At 37.1% G+C, this 26,243-nt stretch overlaps 3 protein-coding genes across 7 annotated transcripts in view; 2 read left to right on the top strand and 1 right to left on the bottom strand.

The window, feature by feature from the left end:
• The first annotated feature begins 129 nt into the window (after positions 1–129).
• Positions 130–2,612, top strand: LOC123877072 (putative hydroxypyruvate isomerase). The gene is made up of 5 exons (XM_045923581.1): positions 130–506; positions 877–1,161; positions 1,743–1,873; positions 2,228–2,417; positions 2,448–2,612. The coding sequence occupies exons 1-4, from the start codon at positions 308–310 to the stop codon at positions 2,402–2,404; spliced, it is 792 nt and encodes a 263-aa protein (XP_045779537.1). The 5' UTR covers positions 130–307; the 3' UTR covers positions 2,405–2,417; positions 2,448–2,612.
• A 63-nt stretch (positions 2,613–2,675) lies between these two features.
• LOC123877071 (aurora kinase B-like) lies at positions 2,676–8,941 on the bottom strand. Its single transcript, XM_045923579.1, has 6 exons — positions 8,663–8,941; positions 8,233–8,424; positions 6,805–6,961; positions 5,259–5,395; positions 4,224–4,455; positions 2,676–3,573 (listed from the first exon to the last, which is right to left on the bottom strand). Exons 1-6 carry the CDS (start codon positions 8,731–8,733, stop codon positions 3,490–3,492), a joined length of 873 nt encoding a protein of 290 aa, XP_045779535.1. The 5' UTR covers positions 8,734–8,941; the 3' UTR covers positions 2,676–3,489.
• A 4,436-nt stretch (positions 8,942–13,377) lies between these two features.
• LOC123877067 overlaps positions 13,378–26,243 on the top strand; it is an 85,612-nt gene continuing 72,746 nt past the window's right edge. For all 5 annotated transcript variants that reach the window (XR_006798490.1, XM_045923572.1, XM_045923573.1 and 2 more), the window contains exons 1-2: positions 13,378–13,587; positions 22,674–22,877. Coding sequence is in view for 4 of the 5 variants with exons in the window: in XM_045923572.1 (XP_045779528.1) it covers positions 22,759–22,877 (119 nt within the window). In the remaining variant the exon portion in view is untranslated. The remainder of the gene's footprint in view (positions 13,588–22,673; positions 22,878–26,243) is intronic.

The following is a 26,243-nucleotide window of genomic DNA, read 5'->3' on the forward strand; positions in this document are numbered from 1 at the left end:
AGCCGGGCAGTTGTGAGTTGTACAACCATTTTGAAAAGTTGAAAGGTTTCTGACCTGACACCACAGACCACGAAAACTGACACCAATGTGACACCACGATTATGTATTATCTATGGCACGATTGATAAGAGCACAGAGTAGGTACTTTTGAAAGATAAGAGTTTGTTATCAATTTATCAACAGCAATTTCATTATCGGCTATCACAAACATTTATTTAAGAAAAACAATAATTTGGAAGGTCAACTTACTGTTCTTTGATTTTGTGTATTTTAAAGTCCATGGGTGTTTCGTTTCTTAATTTAAAAAATGATACAGATGAAGTTTTGTGCCAACCTTGCTTTTATGTTCATGGAGAGTTCAAGTATTTTGGAAAGATATGCTTTGGCAAAAGATGCTGGGTTTAAGGCAGTGGAGACTGGCTTTCCACTGGGGCACAGTATAGAGCAAGTGAAACAGGCAAAGGAAGCATCAGGCATTGAACAAATCCTTATAAACCTAAAAACGGGTAAGATTTTTACTCATCATTTCCAATATGAACTGATAAGGCCATCCATTCAAGACAAGAGTGCATCTAATAGACAAGAATGTTCCACCTTATCACTGCCACTCCACAAAGCGTGATTGTTATTACAAACAAGACAGTTGATGCTCTACTAAATTATTATCAATCCATAACTTTTAAATAAATTAGCTGACCTGCCCTGAGTTTGTATACATGGAAACTCTTACCTCTAGCCGTCTACCTTACTGAAAAAACTTTACATGGAAAAAATCTCCTGAGTTTCTTGATCCAGTGGTTTGAGGCATACATTGATAATAATATTATGATTTGTGACTTATGAATCGTACAGATACCTACCTACTTTACATTGCAGGTGATGTAACTAAAGGAGAATTAGGAGTAACAGCAGTGCCTGGCAAAGAAAATGAGTTCAAAGATAACTTAAAAGTTACCATAGACTATGCAAGGGCACTTGGCGCTAGAAAAATACACATCATGGCAGGGAGATTAGAAAATGTGTCCCCACAAAACTGGGCTACATACGAGAGCAACCTCAGATATGCGGCAGATGTCTTAGGGACTGAAGGCATATTGGGAGTTATTGAACCTATAAATCAGCATTCTGTGCCTAAATATTTCCTAAGTGATTATGGAAAGGGTAAGAAAACTCCATCAGTATTAAAATGGTTGTAATATAATTTTATTAAAAGGAAATAAAGAGGTCCCTTGTTTTACAACAGGAATCTTAAGAGTTTGAAAGACTTTTTTAAACAGGCACATCACACTATTTTTATTACAGATAAAAAAATCTTATTTTAAACCCCCACCCCAAAAAGAGGGGTGTTATAAGTTTGATGTGTGTATCTGTCTGTAGCATCATACCTCCTAAACTAATGAACCGATTTTAATTTAATTTTTTTTTGAAAGGTAGCTTGATTGAGAGTGTTCTTAGCTATAATCCAAGAAAATCGGTTCAGCCATTTGAAAGTTATCAGCTCTTTTCTAGTTACTGTAACCTTCACTTGTTGGGGGTGTTATAAATTGTTAATTTACACTTGTATCAAACTGGAGTTAAATAGCAAGTTGATAAGGGTGCAGGTTTGTAGGACTTAGCTCTTGGTTGTTTAATGTTTACCTACCATGTATTATAAAATATTACAAGTATTTAGGGTATTTGACCATGTTAATATTTTAAATATTTTTCCTAAATAAAATACCTAAATATTTTTCATCTTTCAGCTGTTGATATCATCAAGAGGATAGATAGTGATCATTTAAAGTTGCAACTCGACATCTTCCACTTGCAGCATATCAGTGGAGATCTCTCCCACAACATCAAGAACCTCATGCCTTATGTTGGCCATGTTCAGGTAATTTATCATCCACAGTGGAACCTAAGTGATACATGGGTTGCTCATTGCACCTATTCAACCAACCAAATTACTCTGGCATTCTTATCATGAGTGAAAAATGTTTTATGTAAGGTGTATAGTATAAAAATTCCTTTAAAAAACCAGATATTTAATGTTTTAGCACTATTTTTCTATGTTCGCTTATCAATAATCTTTTATTGGAGCTGATTTAAAAAAACTACTGAGCCATACTTAATGTTATTTAATACGAGAAAATGTCAGTACTCAGTACACTTGACTATTCAACAGTTTGAGTATGAATAGAAAAACTATTCCATAGTTGCTTCTATAATAATAATTTTATTTTGACAGATTGCTCAAGTACCTAACCGCAACGAGCCTGACACTCCAGGGGAGATAAACTACAAGTACATTCTTGAACACTTAATAAACAGTGGATACAATGACTGGATTGGTCTTGAGTACAAGCCTGCAGGTAATACTAAAAATGGCCTCAAATGGATAAAAGACTATGGATACCAACTGTAAAGTCACTGTTCACCAATTTTCACCAACACCCTGACATTCACAATGTGAATGTCAGGGTGTTGGGCCTATGAACTCGGCCAGAAATTACGATATTGGCGCCGATTCTGTTCTTTGTCCAAACTAAATTTAGAGTATCTGTGTCCTACTCCTTTTAATATTGTTGAAAAGGGACGGGACATGAATTTTACATTTAAACTCTAAATTTTAGTGCACACTATGAATTTAAACAATAGGCTCGCGACTGGTCGCTAAAGTCATGAGGTTTGACAGCTTTAAATTAAATTTAGAACTGTCAAGATGTGTCTGTCCTTTTCAATTTACATTAGTAAGAAGAGGATGCGAATACTCTAAAATTTAGTTGCCGACAGAATCAGTACCAATGTGGCTAATTCTGTCATGTACAGTCTCTAAAATAAATTGGAAGGCCTAAATCTATTGCTATCCTTTGCTGCAGGAAGCATTATGAAAGGGATAGTTTGCTGCCATTTTAGTTAAGAAATTGTGTACAACAGAATCGGCCACAATTTTACAAGTTTTGGTGCTAATAACCATCATATATAATAGGGTAGGAATAATGTGAATATTATGCATAAGATAAATGAATAAATTATACTTTTTCATGTTTTGTTTTATTTTTATAAACCTTAATACACAAAAACAAAAGTACTGAATTAGTAGGTACTAGTCAAATAATACCTAGTACTAATTCGGTTGTAGTCTCCAAACTATATTGACAGGTAGTATGACAAAAGGGTAGCATTTGTTTTAGACCCCCTCAATTATTTAGTTCAACCAAATTAGCATAATGGTGTTAAATTGGATGTACTCATTCTCTTAACATCAATTTAAATAAGAATGTAATAGTCTGTAACTAAATTCTGAATCTTTGATTCTAAAGAGATAGTACCCATTCGCCAAATGCATTCGGTGAACAATGAACATGTTAAGTTACTTAGCGTAAATTCGGCGGAGTTTTGTGGGTTCTCATACAAGAAACTTTATTTATAATCAGCTACGATTTGTTGCAAAGTACTTAAGACATTCTTATTTGTGAAAACATCAAGATCAAGCAAAAACACATTATTTTATACATTCTGAAATTGTTGCACCCAATAATGCCTTTTCACACCATCTAGTGACAAGCGATCTTTACTTGAGGCCCTCAGGAGCTGAAAAGATAAAAATATTTCGATTAGTCATTGTTTGCTGCGAGACAGATGGTCTAAGGCTGAGATCGCAGTTTGACTTTGCTCAGACTTAAGGCACTGTTAAAACGAGACAGCGTTATACCGCTGGCATAAATCTGTCTCGTTTTAACCGAAACTTAAGTCTAAACATAGTCAAAGTGCGCTCTATAGATTTCACCAAAGGCTGAGATCTATGGAGCGCACTTTGACTTTGCTCAGACTTAAGACACAGTTAAAACGAGACAGTGTTATACCACTGGCATAAATCTGTCTTGTTTTAACTGAAACTTAAGTTGAAGCTAAGTCAATGTGTGCTCTATAGATTTCAACCTGAGATCCCAGGATCGCCTTTGAAATCTTTACTTGAAAGGGTCCAGTTTAAGAAATTAGCTATAATATCGACTAATTTGTGAGTAACTCATGATAAACTCATTATTTTGACTAATTTCTTAAACTGAACACTTTCAAGTAAAGATTGTTATATAAGCCTGTGAGGATGATACTGCCATTGGCGCAATTAAAGTGCCATAAGTCTACTTTGTTGTATTAGTTTACAAATTGAGAAAAACCAAATTAAATTTGAATTTCGCGGGCAGACCCGTGTCATAGACCCTAAGGAAAAATATCATTACCTTAGAGATAAGATCTTTGGCGCCACTAGGTATATAACTAGGGTATGTCAAATCTACAGCTAGGATTCTTGCGTAAGTTTTGTCCTGGCCCTCACTCTCGAAAGGTGGTTTTCCCACTAGGAACTCGTACAACAGGACGCCAATACACCAATGGTCTACGGAGACATTGTACACCTCTCTTTTAATCATCTCTGGGGGTAGATAGTCTAATGTACCACACATAGTCTTGCGCCTGTAAAAAACAATGTATATCCATACTAATATTATAAATGCGAAAGTGTGTCTGTCTGTCTGCTACCTTTTCACGGCCCAATAGTTTAACCGATTTTGACGAAATTTGGTACAGAGTTAGCTTATATCCCGGGGATGGACATAGGCAACTTTTTATCCCGGAAAATCAAATAGTTCCCATGGGATCTTTGAAAACCGAAATCCACGCGAACGAAGTTGCGGGCATCCTCTAGTGGTAATATAATAATTAAAAATCCGGTCAAGTGCGAGTCGGACTCGCTTACGAAGTGTTCTGTACCATCGTACAAGGTATTTTTATGTGCAACAATGAAAATTAATGACAACAGCGCCATCTATATGTGATTTAGTAAATTAATTTTTCGTGAAAACATTTTAATTGTATCTCTCAGCTGGAAAACTTAGCTGGGTATTCTTTTTATTACATATCACCATTTCACAATAGCACTAACTTATTAGAACTCTTAGCTGTTAAAGCAGCTTATTCCCAAGCTTTCTTATCAAACTGGTACTAAGTGATGTTAGGACATTCAATATGTTAATAATGTATAATTTTCTATTATTGTTACCTTTCCTTCAGAAGGAGTTTGAGTTCCTTCTGTCCTTGAGTGGAGACCGCGTATAAGCAAGCATAGTGTGGGATTCACTCCAGCATGATGGACTGATGATATAAAGTGGCTGGCGGGAAGTGGCTGGATGAGGAAGGCTGAGGATCGGGTGTAGTGGCGCTCTTTAAGGAAGGTCTATGTCCAACAGTGGACATCCACAAGATGATGGTGTTGTTACCTTTCCGATGGGGCATGCACTGACCACCCAAAGTCTGCAAGTTTGAGGTCACCATTCAGTGCTACTAAGATATTCTCCGGCTTTATGTCTCTGTGTATCACATGGCGTTGATGACAGTACTCTACTGCATCTGCAACCTGGAATTGATATACTTCCCACTTAATAATAACATGATGGATTACTACATCACTACCCATATTATAAAATAGCTGATGCCAGCGACTGCGCCCGCGTGGATTTAAGTTTTTTGAAATCCCGTGGGAACTCTTTGATTTTCCGGGATAAAAAGTAGCCTATGTGCTAATCCAGGATATTATCTATCTCCATTCTAAATTTCAGCCAAATCCGTTTAGTAGTTTTTGCGTGAAGGAGTAACAGACACACACACACACACACACACACACACACACACACACACACACACACACACACACACACACACACACACACACACACACACACACACACACACACACACACACAAACTTTCACTTTTATAATATTAGTGAAATTAGTGTGATAGTGTGATGCGAAAGGAGCTATGGATCAGCATGATTATATTATATTAAATAATAGATATATAGAAAATTTTATTGCACACAAAACATGAGATAACCAAGACAAAACAAAGAAACTAAAAACAATTGTATGCATAGGTAGCTTTATTGCTCAGAGCAATCTCCACTTTTGGTGAAAAGAAAAACTAGGTGTGTTGGATAGTTCTTACTTAATATTACTATATAATAATCATCATCATCATCATCATCATCATCAGCCTGTGGACGTCCACTGCTGGACATAGGCCTTCCCTAAAGAGCGCCACCACACCCGGTCCTCAGCCTTCCTCATCCAGCCACTTCCCGCCAGCCGCTTAATATCATCGGTCCATCGTGCTGGAGGGCGTCCCACACTACGTTTGCTTAAACGCGGTCTCCACTCAAGGACTTTCCGGCTCCAACGGCCATCGCCTCTACGACAAGCATGGCCTGCCCACTGCCACTTCAGCTTGCTAATAGTTTGGGCTATGTCAGTGACCTTGGTCCTCCTGCGGATCTCCTCATTTCGGATCTTATCCCTCAAGGAAACTCCTAACATAGCCCTCTCCATAGCTCGCTGAGCAACTTTGAATTTGTGGACAAGGCCGTTTGTCAGTGTCCACGTTTCAGCACCATAGGTGAGGACGGGAAGGACACACTGGTTAAAGACTTTTGTTTTCATAATAATAGATAATAAATAATATATATATAATAATAGATAATAAATAATATTACTAGCTGATGCCCGCGACTTCGTACGCGTTGATTTACGTTTTTAAAATCCTGTGGGAACTGCTTGATTTTCTGGGATAAAAGTAGTCTATGTCACTCTCTAGTCTTTGCATATGCATGTACAAAATCATGTCGATCCGTAGCTTTGTTGAGGCGTCATTGAAGTCACCAATAAACCAAATATAGTGATGTAGTAATCCATTAAGTATCCACGCAGACAAAGTTGCGAGCATCATCCAGTTACATATAAATTAAACACCTATTTATAGGATTCTTACCTGATAAATGTATCTGGCAGCCCTGTTTTCTGGAAACCGTCCCATGGGGGAGCTAGTCAAGTGTTTGTAAAGTTCTCCGCCTGCAGCAAACTCCACTACAAGATATATCCGTTTCTCATCATGAAACCATGTTAACAGACGTAGTACATTTGGATGCCTATAACAACAAGTTACATAGTTATGTTACAAGGGGCAAGTGACTTAGTTTTGTAGTCAGTTTCCTATGTTGGGTCAACCAATCAGCCTCCCTGTAACTAAAAAACTGCAAGAAATCTGAGTGATCTGAGAGTAAAGGGTGAATGAAGTTTAAGTTATAACCAAAAAACATGGGGATTTTAAAAATTAATGTTTTTAAAAGAGAATAGCTACATAGGTGGTCTTAGATTTAGTCTTGTCCTATGCATTCTAACAAACTTTTAGAAACAAGTTTTTCTAAAAGTGGTTTTTACAGTTAACAGTTTTTAGATATAGAGGACAGCAGTAATATTGACCGAAGTTGGGATATGAACTCCAAAAAGAACTCTGAAGTTGGTGGACCATACCAATTTTGGAGTTCTTTTCATTTCACTCTCCACAAGCCTCAGAGAATGAAGCCATTGATTAGGTACAGTTATTATCACTGAGGTCTGATACTAATTAACAATCATTAAATCTGAAGCAAAATTAAGTTGTATGAGGAAGCATCTGGACACCCACTTCATTATCCCAAAATCCCTTTACTATTATGTTAAAGGGAAAGATGCATAAAGTCATGGTCAAATTTCACACATAGTTTGACATGTATTAAATTTATCTGTAGTTGCAAACGAAAGCTGGTATGTCACACTTAATATTATAAAGGCGAAAGTTTGTATGTGTGTATATATGTGTGTGTGTGTGTGTGTGTGTGTGTATGTTTGTTACTCCTTCACGCAAAAAATACTGGACGGATTTGGCTGGGAATGGAGATAGATAATATCCTGGATTAGCACATAGGCTACTTTTTATCCCGGAAAATCAAGGAGTTCCCACGGGATTTCGAAAAACTTAAATCCACGCGGGCGAAGTCGCGGGCATCGGCTAGTATATTATGTTCAGAAAACTTTACATGAGTCATCTGTACATCTATGCTATAGTTCAATGCAATTTTTACGTTAGCTGAAAGCAATGGAAAAGTTGTATTGCAAACATAAAATTGTACACTTCTGTCAGTAACATGTATGATGCATAGCGGCACTATGTAGATTGATTTGGGCAAACCCATACAAGCATGCATCAAAATATGGTAGCAGTCATCATCAGTCAGTTGTTAGAAGTATTGTTGCATTGCAATAACATATTTTGGGTAATTGTTAGATTTCCTATCTTTCTATACAGTATGTGCACAGACTGGCTCTTGAAATATACCTATAACTACCGTAAGAAGCTTAAAAAAGGTGTCTAACTCACTTTAAATGCGATTGTATTTCAATTTCCCTCATGACTTGCCTCTCACAATTGGACTTTAATATTTGTGATTTAAATAGTGCTTTAATTGCCACTAAATACCCAGTCTTTTTCTCACGTGCAACGTGAACGTGTCCAAATTTTCCACGTCCCAGGCCTGATCCGAGCTCGAAGTCTCTAGGGGACCATTTGTAGCTATAAAAAATTAAAACTTAGGTACTGTATGTAAGTGGTTACCTACGAAATTACTACTTATTTGCTTAAGATTTTTAAGACCTGTTTAAAACTGTTAATTGGATAACTAAAGAATTTTGTATAGATATCGGTTAAATCACATAGATGTATTAGTTTTTAACTGTAGCAAAACAAAACACAATAAATTAGCAATAGGTACCTATTAACAGTAGTATTTAATATGAATAATAATACTTACGGTTTAGCGTAAGCTTCATGATTGATAATTTTACGCTCTAGCTCGGCCACTTCTTTCAAATCGACTTCCATATTATTTCTAGTTTGGTGTAAATAGTATTCTTACATAGGACATTGGTAGATAAACACCAAGTCTCAAAGTTTTTATTTGTAATGAAAATAATAAATTATAACACGTTACACTACTGCGAAATACGAATAATGTAAAATAATGTTTATATTTATTTATATGCCACAGTTTATCCGTTAAAACTCGCCCTAGCGTTCCGAAATTCAAAATAAACCATAGGCAACAGAGAAACGTCATCACCGACCAGAAAGCAGAATAGATCTTCATTTGTCTATGATTGACCCATGACCATAGAGACAACTAATTGCGATTGAAGCACATTTGGTGCGGTACCTCTACACGCTTGCGACAAACAACACAGCAAACATCGGCAAACACCAGTAGTTTTCAACTCCCAAGCGTTGGCGAGCACGAGCTAACACTCGTCCACACCGCACACACTTGCCACTGCTTGTTGTTTGCTGTTTGTTGCAAGCATGTAGCGCCGCCATAAGCGTGAGTATACAATCCAGTTTATATTACCTATATAGATTCATGGCACTTGGCATTTATACACAAGCTAACAGGATAAGATTAGATTAAAGCTACAGATCAGTAATTAAAGCTGCACCATTTTAAGTTGTAATATAATTAATGCGATTGTTGTGTCCTCTAAAAGTCCGAGAGGCTGAGGATAACCTGAGGAGAATCCAGAGCCATAAAGTCAGTAGAAAAAAAAAACGTAGATCCGCTATCCGAAAAAAAGAAGATCCGCAAATCCGCGCCAAAGTGTGGCGGGAAATTAAAAAAAAATCATTTTCGAGGCGCATCATTTCAAAATAGACAAGCTCTACTAGCTGATGCCTGCGACTTCGCTCGTGTGGATTTAGGTTTTTAAAAATCCCGGGGGAACGCGATCGATTTGCTTTCACGCGTTGAGGAATTTCATCCTCTATTTCCGATTTATTGTTCATCAATCAGATCACAAAAAATTAACAAAATTTATCTGATGGTACACACTTCCTTATAAAGAAAGAATTAGCAAAATCCGTTTAGATTTGACGGATTTATGGAGGAAAATCGAAAAAAAATTTGATCCAGTATCCCGAAGAATCCCTAATTTTTTATAAAACTATCCTATATGTTAGCCCGGAGTATCAACAACCACTGTACCAAAGTTCAATTAATATTCACTACTTATTACTTTTCGCGTGATGCGTGTACAGACAAATAGAAAGACATAAATTCCAAAAAAAATTGTTTGGGGTCTATATCGATAATAATGTTTCCTCTGATTAAAATTTTAAAATATTTTTAATGTACAGAGAGAACCTCCTCCTTTTTTCGAAGTCGGTTAATAAGTAGGTACCTACCTATAGATCTGCTACAGTCGGAGTGCGGCACCGACCGTGACGATATTAGGGTTGATCCCCTACACATTGGGGTTGGTTCGGGTTGTGGTTGCCATTCGCCCCCTGTTTCTCGGACTGCTCCTGTTTATAAATAATAAAATAAATTAAACCATGTTATTACAGGTCAGGGACCCATATAAACATGGTTATTTACTCAGTACTTTATGAATGCTTTCGTTTTATCCATATCTAGGGTATTTAACATATTATAGAGATTTTATTTTATCTTGCTCTGGTTTATCTTACAAGTCTTATTTTCATGATCACCAATCCATCGCCAGCTCATTACTGAGCACGGGTCTCAGAATGAGATGGCTTTGGCCATAGTCTATCTACCACGCAGATAAAGTGCGGATTGGCAGCCTTCACAAACAAGAACAATGTGGAGAAATCGCCCACGCCACGCCCACGCCCATGCCCACGCACACGCACACGCATTGCATGGGTACGCACACGCACGCGACGCACAGGCACGCACACGCCCACTCGCACGAACACACGCACACTTACACCCACACCCACGAACACACACACACATCCACATGCACACGCACAGACCCTCGCACACACACACACGATCACACGAGCACGTATACGCACAAACGCGCACACCCACACCCACGGACACGCACACGAACGAACATGCAAACACATGCGTACACGCACACGCACACCCGCACACCCACACTATTATAATGGCGAGGCGACAAAAACTTGAGATGAATGTGTGAGCTTAAGTTACTTGCGTGCAGATGGATCCATCAATGCCCAGCTCAAATCCTTGGACCTAAAATGCTAAAATTTTGCACAGAGGTTTATGGGTTCCCTTTATCCATAATATCCACAAGGAAAAAATAAGGTTTTTTTGGGATTCCCACTGGAGACAAGCCGCCGGCGGAGGTCGCTGGTTTTAGTATATAATCATAATAAACTTGTATAAGATGTGCGTACGAGAAGTGCGAGTACGGGGCCGGTAGTCCTGATTTAGTTTAAGTGAAAGATGTACACCCTTGTTAGGACTACCCTAGTGCCTAGGTTCTAAAGTGTTTTCATAACACTGCATTATTAAGTCTTTGTTCTAAGTAAGTGTGCACTTTTTATTGAAACGTTAAGTGATTCTGGCACTACTTAAAGAACGATAAAGACTTGGATGTTACCTTTGAGAGCAGAGGTGGTACGTCTCGAACCGCAGGTTTAGGGAGCCTCCAAACATCAAAGCTGGAGAAGTCTTTTAAATAAAATAAATAAATAAATCAATAATCTTTTGATTTAGACCATCTTCGTATACAAAACAGTCCATATATTAATAATGATAGTAACAATAATTCCTTATTAGAATAGTAGAATCCTTTTAGTAGAATGCCAAAATGTGGATCAGGTAAATATGAGCAAGTTTTGAAGCCTCGTTATAAAATTAAACGTAGGTACGGTGCGGGTCGCTATATTTCCGAAATAAGTTTTTGTAAGTATAAAACTAAAATAGTAGTAAAATACATAATTAGAATAGAATAGAATAGAATAGATTTTTATTCAAATAAACTTTTACAAGTGCTTTTGAATCGTCAAATAATTTACCACTGGTTTGGTAATTAGTGAAGTATTTTCTTGCTTTTTATCTAGGTTCGTAAGTAGGAATACCTAGTATAGCTTTAAATTTTTATTTATTTAGGGCAAATAGGTTTACAAACTTAACGTCCGTAACGTTTTGTCTGGTGGGAGGCTTCAGCCGTGGCTAGTTACCACCCTACCAAAGCCGTGCCGCCAAGCGATTTAGCGTTCCGGTACGATGCCGTGTAGAAACCAAAGGAGTACCTATGGGTTTAATACAATACAATACAATACAATAATCTTTATTGCGAATTTGGGTTAGTTTACAGATCTTAAAACTATTATTGTTAGGTGCTCCAAATTCTACCTTTCGGTATGCAATAATACAATAACATAGTCATGAATACAATCTTGACATACCATTATAAATATATAATATTCTAATTATTATTATTACAAATTCATTCAACATTAATAGATTCAAAATTATTTTTAATATGTACCTACTCTAATCAACTTTAATTCTATATACAGTATATATTATTTTGATGTCAATATTTTTAGTGTAATAGGAATTATTATTTTACAAATCAATTATAGTTATAATTAAATAGTCTAATCTAATGTGCCAACATTTCATTTATCGAGTAAAAACATTTATCTATTAGCCATGTAAAAAGATTCTTTTTAAATTGTTGGAGGGGTAATATCCGTAAGCCGGGAGGGAGCTTATTAAATATTTTTATACACATGACATAGCTGCATTTTCCGTAAGATGCATTAAAAAACCTATGTGCAATGACCAGTCTGTCGCCGTTTCTTGTATTTCTCGGATAAATATCTCTTGCTTTTATAAATAGATCATTATGTTGTTTGACAAAAATACAGATTTCATAGATATACATGCACGGAAGTGGGAGAATACGTAATTTTTTAAATAGTGGTTGACACGAATCCAAATAAAAAGCTCCTGTCATAGCTCTTATACATCTCTTTTGGGCTATGAAAGCTCTGTCAGCCTCGCTAGAGTTTCCCCACAAGATGAGGCCATATCGAAGTACTGATGCGACATAGCCATGATAGGCTGCCAGGACTGTATTTAGAAAGGCCGTTTTTCGTAATCTATATAACACATAAACATATCTATGAATTTTTTGGCATACCATTTCGATGTGCTCTTTCCACTTTAGATTTTTATCTAGAAGTACTCCTAAAAATTTAACATGCAAGGCTTCTTCTATTTGGGTATTTGTATAATTTATATTGAGGTTGTAGTTATTAGAACGGTCACTTAAACTAAATTGCATAAATGAGGTTTTTTGTATATTAACTTTAAGATTATTATCCTGCAGCCAATTTACCACCGTATTAATTTCATTATTAATGTCATTGTGATGAAAACTGCCATACGCCTTCCAGGTTAGCCCGCTTCCATCTTAGACTGCATCACCACTTACCACCAGGCGAGATTGCAGTCAAGGGTTAACTTGTATCTGAATAAAAAAAAGTCCAATTAATAGCACAAACCGCGGGTCTATAAAGCTCAATACGTCGGAAACAATTTTCTAGCCCATGTAACTGACTGGTAAGTGGTAACGTAATGTAGTGTAACCTTAAGCGCTTCTAGCGCTGGCGACCCACCCCTCAATGGCGGGAAAACGTGGAAAACGCGCGCACCCCTACTGCCTTCATTCTGTAACAGACCGCGCGGCCGCGCGCCGCACAATCGATACTCACGTCGTATTTTCTACCAAATAAAATTTCCTATCCCGAAAATAGCTAAAACATCCTCATTTATCATCAAATATAATATCCTATCTCTAAAAAGTGATACAAAATGTATCCCTGTATGAACAGTGATGCGTAAATTGTATTATCGCGAATAAGTGCGACGCAGAATCGTTTAGGAGGGACTAGGTAAGTAATACATAGGTAATTATTGGCACGTTACGATGCCCTACATTTTTGTGTGTGTTTTTTGTAAAGTTTAGCTCACACTTACACAGGTACGTACCTAAGTACGACATGAATTTCAAAATAAAACAGGCATAGGTAGTACCGGTATTAAGTATAATATTAAAAATGCAGTGGATTAGTCTGTGCGTGGTATCCCAAAACCAAATATTTAAAAAAACGTTTAAGACTTGGAGGCGTGACATTCTCACGGTCTTATATCACACTAGCTGATCCGCCCGGCTTTACTCGGGTGTTTGATATACCTTTATGATTGTACCATAATATAACTAGCCTATAGTAGCTTTCTTTAGCATAATAACGCCGTATCATTCTAATGGTGAATTTCAGTAATTTTAGAGTTTATCGAACACAAACAAACAAACAAATCTTTCCTCTTTATAATAGGTATTATAATATAATGTTTTAATTTTAATCATATAAAACTAGCTGATGCCCATGACTTCGTCTACGTGGAATTAGGTTTTTAAAAATCCCGTGAGGACTCTGATTTTCCGGGATAAAAGTAGCCTATGTGTTAATCCAGGGTATAATCTATCTTCATTTCAAATTTCATCCAAATCTATTTAGCCGTTTTTGCGTGATTGAGTAACAAACATTCAAACATCCACACTTTCACATTTATATTATTAGCGGGATAAACGGTTGTTTTCAAATTAAAGGAAAAGTAAACAAATTATGTATTATAAGATCGTGGTAACGACGAAATGTAGGCAATACTGCGTTAGATATTTGGTCATTGACCTTGTCCTCCCCTATAAAGCCGAATTCATCCCTCTTTAGGGGTTGCCGGCGGCGGGCGGGCTGAGATGGGACAAGACGTGACAATTCAACGAGCTAAGATGCTGGAGGCATTTCGTGACTCCTAAGTTTTATGTTCTCCCTAAATTTGCAGCTAAAGGGCAAACAAAATTGAGGGTTAAGCCCAAATTAGTTTCTTCATTTGCATTCTTTCACGTAAGGAATTTTAAGTGGGTGCCTAGCTAAATTAAATAGATTAGCACTTGCTTAAAAGTATAATTTTTTCTATCTGTTTGTTAGTAATACTCTCCTTGCCAACACTATAGAATAAAATAAACTATTTAAGTAAGCAGCATAGGTACAAGCTGCTTTTCTTTTAAATATTGACAGAATAAGAAATCGAACCCAGTACTTATACTCATGTAGAGCAAGTTCGCACTACTTCGCCAAATAGGTCGTTTAAAAAATATAGACCGTACGTCTGAGATATTCAGTACTAGGGGATGCCCGCGGCTTCGCCCGTGTGGGTTTCGATTTTCTTAAATCCCGTAGGAACTCTTTGATTTTCCGGGATAAAAAGTAGCCTATGTCCTTCCCCGGGATGTATCCCAAGTCTGTACCAAATTTCATTAAAATCGGTTCAGCGGTTGGGCCGTGAAAACGTAGCAGACAGATAGACAGGCAGACACACTTTCGCATCTATACTAATAAATAAAATTGGAGTGTCTGTCTGTAATTTCGAAATAACTACCTCATATTAAGCTCATATGGTTATTTGAACGATACCATAACTGAATCACACGTTTTTAAAATTTTTGTCTGTCTGTCTGTCTGTCTGTTTGAAAAGGCTAATCTTTGGAACGGCTGAACCGATTTTGACGGGACTTTCACAGGCAAGTAGAGGATTGACCAGGGCGTAAAATAGGCTACTTTTTTAACCGACTTTTAAAAAGGGAGTTGTGTTTTTCTACCTATGTACACCGAAATCTCCGAGATTTCTGAACCGATTTGCGTCATTTCTTTTTTAATCGATAGAGGAACTTTGCGACATTGTTTCATAAAAAATTTGGAGTCCAACTCCTCAATCCTGATGCTGCAGGGGATCTGACCAATCCACGCGGGCGAAGCTGCGGGCATCAGCTAGTTTATAATATTAGTATGGATATTGTGCCTTTATTCAACTATGTAGGTAGGTTATGAAGTTTTTTAAAACCCATATTTTGCTTTTGAGCTTGAGTGTATGTACTTGAAAGTGAAATGCAGTAAGTCAGTTCGCGCCTACTGCGCCCTTTAAATCATGGAAAGCTGTTTACCGACATCGATAGTACTTCGAGTTGTATGACGACGCAAGAGAAAAGTATTGTGACGACCACACATTAAGTACCATAGTGTAGGACAAAGATAAATATATTATACAAACGAACGAACGGTCGGACGGACGGACGGCGGAGGCATAATTTATACGGAGGCTAAAGACTCACACCAATTGCGTATAATATAGCACGTGCACGTGACACGTGCGTAGTGAAGCGCGTGAACGCATAGACGAACTGCACGCATTACGACGTCTACGCGAACGTTCACGCCACGCAAGCGGTATGCCATGTTTCATACAGTTCCATACCTTACAACGCAATGGTACGCGCTACGTCTACGCTTATGCAACGCTTTCGCAGCCTATGTGAACGAGCTCAGTAATAACACATAATAGGGTTCTGATGGCACCCTTCGGGTACGGATCCCTGAAAAGTGAAGACAAATTCTTACTCTATAATTGTGCGTGGTACGAATACATATATATGTATATACGCGTCACAGACATCTACTACATAGCTGATATAACTGATTCGCCTCGCTCGCTCTATCACTTTCCTACATTATATTATAGACAGAATGTCACAGTTAAAACTCGTTTTCAGTTTAAAGTAATAAAAACTAAAATCAGTTAAACAGCCCAGAATGAAATCTGATCATCCCAGCTCCTGTTGGACCTACCTCTAGAAATTGTTTTTGTAAAGCCCCAGTTTTCCTGTGGCAAGAAATAATGGTTGTCTAGGACCAATGTTTAGGTACTTGTTATGATACCTATATACGTCACGCCAACTACGTATATTAGCTCATGTAGATATTTTTTCATCGTTGCCTCAATTAAATTCGTTTATTTTTCCCAAAGAGCGTTTACAGTTCATAGTCAACCTACAATGTAGATACTCACTTAAAAAGCTATCCGATGGAAGATACACTTTCACTGCCCCACCCAGATTATCAGATGACTGTTACCTTGCATAACTGTAATTACCTTCGTTGTCATATCAAGTTCAATGCGTTTAACATTTTGACACTAATTCCCACTTGCTTATTGACAGTTAAACTGAATTAGTAAATAATACGAATACGATACGATACGATATAGAAATTCTCATAGATAAAACTTGAAAATGACTGGACAAACATTAAAGTTTGTCCAGTAATGTAGTGATAAAAGTTTGTATAAAAGCTTGTTTGTATGAAATGTTTCTTATCATTGGCTATCATACAAACTTTTATCACCGACTTAACTCCTGTAAGGGTGGAGTTTCCAAAAATCCTTTTTTTGAGTGATAACCTCCTCTTTTTTCGAAGTCAGTTAGTAATCAAAGGAATAGATTGTCAGTTCAGTTTGTGACCCAATTGGATTAGTCTGTAGTGTAGGTAAAGGATCAATCAGTCAACCAGGACCAGTCTTTTTACACGATTGCCCAAAAAGGAGTGTAAAGTTTTCAGAGTTTATATTATATTATACACTAGCTGATGCCCGCAGCTTCGCCCGCGTGGATTGGTCAGATCCCCTGCAGCATCAGGATTGAGGAGTTGGACCCCAAATTTTTTATGAAACAATGTCGCGAAGTTCCTCTATCGATTAAAAAAGAAATGACGCAAATCGGTTCAGAAATCTCGGAGATTTCGGTGTACATAGGTAGAAAAACACAACTCTCTTTTTGAAAGTCGGTTAAAAAAGTAGCCTATGTTACTCCCTGGTCAATTCTCTACTTGTCTGTGAAAACCCCGTCAAAATCGGTCCAGCCGTTCCGAAGATTAGCCTTTTCAAACAAACAGACAGACAGACAGACAGACAGACAGACAGACAAAAATTTTAAAAACGTGTGATTCAGTGTTGGTATCGTTCAAATAACCATATGAGCTTAATATGAGGTAGTTATTTCGAAATTACAGACAGACACTCCAATTTTATTTATTAGTATAGATATACGTGAGTTTTCCACGATAATTTCTAAATGACTGAACAGATGTGGATGTATGGGGTATAGTTATTATACTTACATTATCCCAAATAGCACTGGCCATAACGTCACTGAAGTTCTAACAGTGAGTCAGTCAAAAACTTTACAAGGGAGTAATGAAACTGTATAAAATATTCGTTAGCAACCCATGATGTCCCCTTAACCCTGCTTGCACCTTTGCGTATTTTGAAAAAAGGATTTAATTATTGGCCATTTAACACTAAAATGTTAAAACCTGCCAAAAATTACTTACGCACTGTTAGAACTTCACGGACGATAAATTTCTTGAAAAAAATTAAATAAATTAAATCCGAACCAGTGGTAGATTATTTTGACGATTCAAAAGCACTTGTAAAAGTTTAATTGAATAAAAATAATTTGAATTTGAATTAGAATATGGCGGATGTATGGCGCCTTTTGAACATTTGTGTATAAAACTTTCTCATTCGTTTTTGGCAAGGCAGTCTTGTTTTCAATAATATTTTTTTAGAACTACGACTTGTTATAGTTAATGTACAGAAAAGTCATTTTATAAGTATGGATTTAGTTCGGTTGTATATCTATTACTCTATAGGAAGAGATAGAAGGGGTGTTACCAAGCAATCACATTAAAGTTTACCGCTTTTCTGCACTCAACCCGTTGTCGCATTTCCTCACGTAGGTATCTGGAGCGATTTTCCGCTCTGAATAACCACAAATTATGTTCCCACTAGTTTTCCGAATGAATAGAGTTCAATCAATTATTGTACATGAGGTTTATTAAATTAATTAACGCAGGTAAACAATATTTATAATTTAACTAGCTGATTCTCCGTATGGATTTAAGTTTTTAAAAAATTAGCGCGAAAGGTCCTATTTATAGGAACCCATACCATACTATAGGAATGCCCATGCAAAAAAATTGCGTGGATCCGTCGCTCCATTGAGTATTTATTAGTTTTCATTGGTTTACTGGATTTCTTTGGTTTTAATTTTTTGCCCGGAACCTTAACTTTTTTTTAAAAAATAAATGTAGCTTAAGTTACTCCATATAACATCAGCTCTCTATCCGTGAAAGTCTCGTAAAATCGGCCCCACCATTTTGGAGATTAGCCGGTGCAAACAGACAGACACAAAAATTAAAAGAAATCTTTTTTTTTGCTATAATTACCACACCTATATACCTACTTTCATATGCATTTTATTAATTTGTACAGATGTATAGATCCACCTTTTCGGAGATAAGGAGGAACAAACAGACAGACAAAAATTAAAATAAATCTTTTCTTGGTATAATTACACTTTTGTATATAGATGTATAGATTACATTATACTTATCTACCCAAAATGTATGTAAAATGTAAATACATTTCAATAAACGGTGTGTAAAATTGATGGAAGCTATTCAATTAATTCAAATTGCAAAGAAACTTTGATTAAAGTAATCACAAAGAGCCAGACTTCCTCGAGAAGTGAAGGCAACATAGTAACTCGTAGACCTATACACAGGCACGCTGGAGAGCCCTCTTGTAACGCTTTCCTTAATTGAAGATACTCGTCCTGCTAAAGTTGCTGCAAGCTTGCACTAAATTATAAATTGGGTTTCCACTTCATGAAAAATTCATTCGTGATTTCTTTTTTCGGACTACGACGCGGCTTTAGGGTTCAGTAATGGCTTTCTTGCATTGTATCTACTATGTATACAAATATATATAAATATCTACTTAAGTAATTTGTTTTTGAACTCCTTCATGGACTTTGGTTGCTTAATATTCAAATGAAATTGGAACTACGATTGTATGAAACGAGTGACGGAGAGAGCCCTCTTAATAGCTCAGAACATACCTAATAGCACATAGTAATCAGATAAGGTTAGCTTTAAGTTTTATTGTAATATTTTCAATATAATAAAAAAAAAAAAAAAAAAAATAGCACATGAGTTTAGATATCCTAGGAGTAATAGTGAGTGCTGTAGTCTTATAACCCGACAAAATCGGGCAGTAAATACAGAAAGACAGACAGACAGACATATTTTCGTATTTATAATATTCGTATGTATTCTTATGAATATAATTCGTATTATTATAAGTATGGATAGTGAGTTTTATCAAAATCTATACAAACAATTTCAAAGCAACGAATGGCCTAGTTCGTATTGGTAATACCGTGAAAAGTTACTTGTATTTTACTACAATAAACGTCATTAGGAGCGATTAGTACTAATGGACGTATATTCAACAAAACCGCTGTTCGGTTTCGGTAATGATTAGCTACTATATATAATAATATAATATTACCTATAGATTGAGCTACCATAATTTTCTTCGTAGCGGGACACACAAGCGTTTTTTCATTTTTTTTATTCATTATAAGCAAGCGCTTGACCACAATCACACCTGATGGAAAGTGATGATGTGGCCTAAGATGGGACGCGTTTACCTAGAAGATGCCTATTCACTCTTGTTTAAAAGATACCCGGATTGTAATTGGTAGGAAACACAGATCGTAACAGGCAGCGTAAGCGCCAACATTAATAACTAGCTTCGGGTTTTCGAAAATCCCGCGGGAACTCGTTGATTTGTTTACATATGCTACTTTAAGTACGATGGATAGTGTTACAAATGAAAAGGCTTTTCGTGTGATTTTTCACACGCCATCTGTGAAATCGTCCATATGTGAGACGGTGGCCGGTGTCTAGACGGACTATATCTATACCAAAGAGTTACCAGGACTAGTAGTTAGGTGTAGATAGAGTAAATAAGTGGTAACACTAGCTTCGAGACGAATGACCATAGGCAAGGCGCGATGCGTGACAATCGATACTTTCATGTAGGTCAGGCTTTGTAGTCTGAGAGATCATGACGTTTCCTTTTTATTATGTAGCGGAAGTCGAAACTGAGGTGAATCGAATAACCAACCATACATGATTGATTGGTTTTTTACAACGATTTCTTCTGATGGTGTAAACTATGTCTAAATATCTAAGGTAGAATGCCCTGCGGAGACGTAGTGCTATTACACAGAGTAAGGTTGGTAAGTTTCTAAGCTATCGAAGCTCGAAAAAGTCGAAATATTAACAAATACGGGACCCTAAAAAACTTAAAAGTTTATGGAATTTTCTCAGGCGTATATTTTTAAGTTGACGAAAATAGATATCACAATATTCAATGCATTGCGAAATACGAAAAGGTGATGCCCGCTACTTCATCCGCGTCTGTAATTTTTTTTAAATGCCGCGGGATCTCTTCGATTTTCCGGCATAAAAAGTAATCAGCTTATATCTGAGTCCAGGATGCAAGCTATCTGTGTGACAGACAGATGATTCCCGAGACTTGATTTTTAAAACGCCCATTGGAACTTTTTGATTTTCTTTGACAAAAGCACGGTAATGGTAGTGACAAAAGGTAGCCTAAATCCGTCCTCGTGACGCAAGTATAATATTGTAGTCTTTCGCTATACCTTTCAATAAAATTGGTTCGAGATACCTGTTCTATCAATGAGTAATGTTTATCTTTCTATCGAGAAGAACCAGTAAGAAATCCGAGAGTGGTTTTAGTATATAGGAGCTCTCGCTTCTATCTCTTCGAGTAGTATAAACAATGGGTTGAATATTTGATATTCAGGGATAGTGTGTCGTGCTCGTTTATTATTGAGAAACTTACTACCAAGTCAGTGTTTTATTTGGTGTCAGTTTAAGTAATGAAAAGTGAATAAACGCTGCACTTAGGTACACACAACTACCTATTTAGAAAACAGTATTATTTTGTTTACCTACTCGTATTAATCTTATGCGAACTTCTATTATTGCTTATACTTGTGCTTAATTTTAGCGCTAATTCCTACACTTAAAGTATATTCATTCATTCATTCACTTACTTAACTACTTAAGTTAAGCACGAATCTCTACTTTTGCTCTAAGTTGATTTCAGTGCATCTTCTCTTTATGAGAACTAATTTAAGAAATAAAACAAAAATAAGAACTAGAAATACTTATACCTAGTAAGTAGGTACATTGACATTGAATACTGACTTCAGAAATTACAGCTTAGTTGCTTCAAGTATGATATAGAAAACGTGTTCTTAAAAATATCGTTCTACCCTTTGAACAGTTATGAAATACCAACATGTTATTATATTCTCAGAACTTTTTAAAAATCTCGCTAAAATATTTCATAACAACGTATTGCCAGAAATTCGCCTCGGGCTGCAACAGATGTGAAGAATGGCTAATAAATACGGCAATTTTACATCGAAAGCTCCCATAAAAGCAACTATGTATATCCTACTCAGGTAGACTTACTTTCCTTTATAGAGTTTCGTAAAGAAATGGTACATCCTAATTCAGATGATATTGACTCATTTATTTAGATACTCTATAATATGTAGTGAAAAATGCCTTATGCCTCCTTAGGAATATTTTAATTTTTCACTATACACCTTTATCTACCGTAGGGACGCTTCAAAAAACTACCGAACTAACCCTATGAAAATTGATGCAATTTTGCGGGAAATTAACATAAATTATTGCAGCGTATTTATAACTAAAATCCGATCAAGTGCGAGTCGGATTCGCAGACGAAGGGTTCCACCATCGTACAAGATTATGTACTTAATTTTTAATTTATAGAGCGGCCATTTTGTTTATTATTTGTTGTTACAGCGGCAACAGAAACACACTGAGAAAATTTGAACTCTCTACTATTACGGTTCATAAGATAGCTACGCCCGCTGACAGACAGACAGACAAGTGAACGGCACAGATAATTATTTATAGTGGCCTGTGAATGGCTGGATAGCAGACGCTTAGTAATAGGGTCCCGTTGGCATCTTTCGGGTACGGAACCCTGAAAAACCAATCGAAATCTTCAAATAATTGATGGCAGTCGTTTGTTAAAACTGGCACGGAACCACGGAACTCTTTGTTTCGTAAACAACACTATACAATCAAACAATTATTGTTTATTGTTCAACCATGACAAGCAATCATTATTGTCCATAAAATGTCTTACAGAAAATTTCTCTTTCCAGTGAGCTCTTCTCAAAATTGCCAACGGATCAGCGATCCTGGAGGCATAACGTGAAGTGAAATTTCGTTTGATGAAGTGAAACCGGAATGGACCTTGCGGTGAACTTGGATCGGGAAGATTACAAGATGGCGGCGGCTCCTGCGTCCTGTATGGGCGCCGAGCACGGCTGCGTCATGTTTGACTGCTTGGTGCATCTATGGGAATGGTAAGTTTTGTCCACTTAATTATGCTTACTTTTTAGGGATCCGTAACTCAAAAGGAAAAAACGGAACCCTTATAAAATCACTTTGTTTTCTGCCCGTCTGTCTGTCTGTCCGTCTGTCCGTCTGTCGTGTCTGTCAAGGTAACCTATAGTGTTAATATAGCACAAGTAAATGAAACCGCTCTTTCGTACGATACCCCACTTGGTATAGTTAGAGTTTACTTTGAAAATTGAAACAAATTTTAGTTTTTTTTAATAATGTAACCACAAATTCACGGTTTTCAGATTTATTCCTTTACTTGTGCTATAAGACCTACCTACCTGCCAAATTCTACGATTCTAGGTCAACGGGAAGTAGGTACCCTATAGGTTTTCTTGAAAGACACGACGGACGGACGGACGGACGGACGGATAGACAGACAACAAAGTGATCCTATAAGGGTTCCATTTTTCCTTTTGAGGTACGGAACCCTAAAAAAGTACCTAAGTAGCTCCATATAATTTAAACTCATGACGAGTAAAAGCTTGAGGTACGTTTTCCTCTTACGTATGAGAAAATTCATTTCTCTACAAACACTTTTATAAAAGGCAGTACTGTACATAGGTATAAGTATTCAGCAGTAAGACCCAGGTGCAGCTGTCACGGAATTCTATAGATGTCGTTACCGAAGGCGTTAGTAACTTACTACGAGGAGTCTATTCTAGCGCACTACGTTTATACTCCGCAATATTGAATATGTTATTGCGTTGAATCATTTTCGACCTTATTGAAATGTAATAAAGTTCCAAATAGAATAGCGCGGGTTGAAGTTGAACTTTTATTCAGGCTTTGGAATGGGTGAAAACTGTCGCCTGTCACAAAGTTGCATGGAGGCGGGATGCAGACGGCTCCAGCATCATTTAATTTGACACCTGTTTGCTTGATTTGAATATAAAATTTTGGTTGAACGCTTTTGTTCCATGGCTACAAAAACAATTTTCATGCTGCAAGAGTCTTTATCATCTCATATCTATTTATAGATACTCTTGTATATTATACATTTTATTTGCAATACTGAGAAAGATTATATGCAGTAACTAGCTGATGCCCGCAGCTTCGCCCGCGTGGATTTAGGGTCTGAAATCCCGTGGGAACGTTCCCGTGGGATTAAAAAAAAATTACGCAAATCGGTTCAGAAATCTCGGAGATTTCGGTGTACATAGGTAGAAAAACACAACTCCCATTTTGAAAGTCGGTTAAAAAAGTAGCCTATGTTACTCCCTGGCCAATCCTCTACTTGTCTGTGAAAATCCCGTCAAAATCGGTTCAGCCGTTCCGAAGATTAGCCTTTTCAAACAGACAGACAGACAGACAGACAGACAAACAGACAGACAGACAGACAGACAGACAAAAATTTTAAAAACGTGTGATTCAGTTATAGTATCGTTCAAACAACCATTTGAGCTTAATATGAGGTAGTTATTTCGAAATTGCAGACAGACACTCCAATTTTATTTATTAGTATAGATTACTAGTATAGGGAAAATACCTAGGCTTACGCAGACCTTACATGCATCTACAGGATATTATTATCATCATCATCTCGACCCACTCCAGCTCTCGAGAGAACGAGTCTCCAGTCGAAATGAGAAGGGTTTAGGTACATAGTCCACCACGATGGCCTTATGCGGATTGGCAGACTTTTTAACTTTATAGAGCACTCTTAGGCAATGCATGCACATTCTTTCACATTGGTTTCCTTTACCGTCAAAGTAATTGCGAAAACGTGCATTTATTGGGTAGGTTGCTACTAGCTAGCTAGACCAACTTCAATGCTTCAACTAAAGTCTTTGGTTAACAAACTCATCAGTAAAGTTGGCGTTCCAGCTTTATTCAATAGCATCTAAATTGCAAGTTGCAACTTAGCAACTACAATTCCTATCTGAAATAGTTTGTTTAGATACTGCAATTCCTACGGTAAAACAAATTTTCTTGCTGCACAAATATTTTGTTATCTTATATCTAGGACATCGATATTCTAGGTATACAATATACATTATACTCTTATAGTAGGTATCTGTATCCTTGTATTTATTAACCGACTTCAAAAAAAGGAGGAGGTTCTCAATTCGAGTGTATGGTTTTTTGTATGTTTGTAACGCGATTACTCCGCCAAATATGACCGATTTAGATAGTTTCTTGTTTCGTACTTAGGTCATACAGTACTTTCGAAGTGGTCCCATTTTAGTTCGGTGAAGATCTGACGACTATCTTCGGAGATAGAGAACAGAACTCTTCAACGGATAAGAGAACCTATAGTTCACCAGGTTACCCCTGGGTCAAAGGTGCCCGTCAAGCTCACGGCATTGCCATGCTTAATGGGGATGGATCATTTGACCTTTTAGTTAGCCTATAGGTATTATCTAACTAACTATCTAAGCTTCAACTCACGTCTAAGTTGAGAAAACAAACTCATCTGGACTGAACTTAGCGTTCCAGCTTTGTTCAACAGTGCTTATTTAAATTGCAAGTTGCAACTTTAGCGATTTCTATGTAAGTAGTTTGTTATTACTTACTAGAATTACGTTGTAAACTGCTTCCGGGAAATCTGTGAACCTATTCTGTAGTAGGTACAAGTACTATGCAAGTAGGAATATTATCTACTTAGGTAGATACTCTACTACCGGGGCCTTGACATAATAATATTATCCATACTACTTATCCATTCTAAAAGCGAAAGTGTATCAAGTGTTTCTGCTGCTAATGACGACCCATCCGTTTAACTGATTTTGACAAAATTATTAACTTGTACATACGAGTACAGGCTCCTTTTTGTCCCAGAGAATCAAAAAGTTCCCATGGGATTTTCAAAAAAACCTAGATTCACGTGATCCTCCCACCAGAGATTTAGAAATTAATGAAATTGCAAACCTCTGTCGGGAATCGAACCCGGAACCTTCTTGATAAGACCACAGCGCTTGCAGAGAGACGTCGTCAAAGCTACCTCATCTCATCTCGTTGTCTTCCACGCGGACCCTTTCGGGTCCCGGGGTGACTGCTCAGGGCATTGGCCCTCTTCAGTGGTGGCTACGCCGCCTGCGACTGCGGGCGGGGCACGGGGTTGGACCACTGGTCTGGGTGTCAAATCCGGAGGAGCTACCTACAAGTAGCTATAGCTTTTTCTTTACCGTAACTTTTTATGACTTCTAAGGTCTAAGTTACAGTTACGTTTATTGTATTCAAAACCAAAACGTTTTGTTTCATATTCTGTGAAAGTAGGTAACAATGCTTAAACCTATTACCTTAAACCCCCAATAATACGGGAAAATACCGGCTCGTTTAACCTTCGTTTATCTACGATCCTATTAAGCATTTAATACCACTATTGA

The sequence above is a fragment of the Maniola jurtina genome, chromosome 22 (genome assembly GCF_905333055.1).
Source record: "Maniola jurtina chromosome 22, ilManJurt1.1, whole genome shotgun sequence".
Lineage (NCBI taxonomy): Eukaryota > Metazoa > Arthropoda > Insecta > Lepidoptera > Nymphalidae > Maniola > Maniola jurtina.

Coding starts and splice junctions, on each gene's coding strand:
- LOC123877072 (XM_045923581.1), top strand. CDS start 308: ATGATACAGATGAAGTTTTGTGCCAACCTTGCTTTTATGTTCATGGAG. Junction 1,162..1,742: donor CCTAAGTGATTATGGAAAGG/GTAAGAAAACTC, acceptor TTCATCTTTCAG/CTGTTGATATCATCAAGAGG. Junction 1,874..2,227: donor CTTATGTTGGCCATGTTCAG/GTAATTTATCAT, acceptor TTATTTTGACAG/ATTGCTCAAGTACCTAACCG.
- LOC123877071 (XM_045923579.1), bottom strand. CDS start 8,733: ATGGAAGTCGATTTGAAAGAAGTGGCCGAGCTAGAGCGTAAAATTATC. Junction 6,962..8,232: donor GAAATACAATCGCATTTAAA/GTGAGTTAGACA, acceptor TTGTTGTTATAG/GCATCCAAATGTACTACGTC. Junction 5,396..6,804: donor CTGCCAGATACATTTATCAG/GTAAGAATCCTA, acceptor TATCAATTCCAG/GTTGCAGATGCAGTAGAGTA.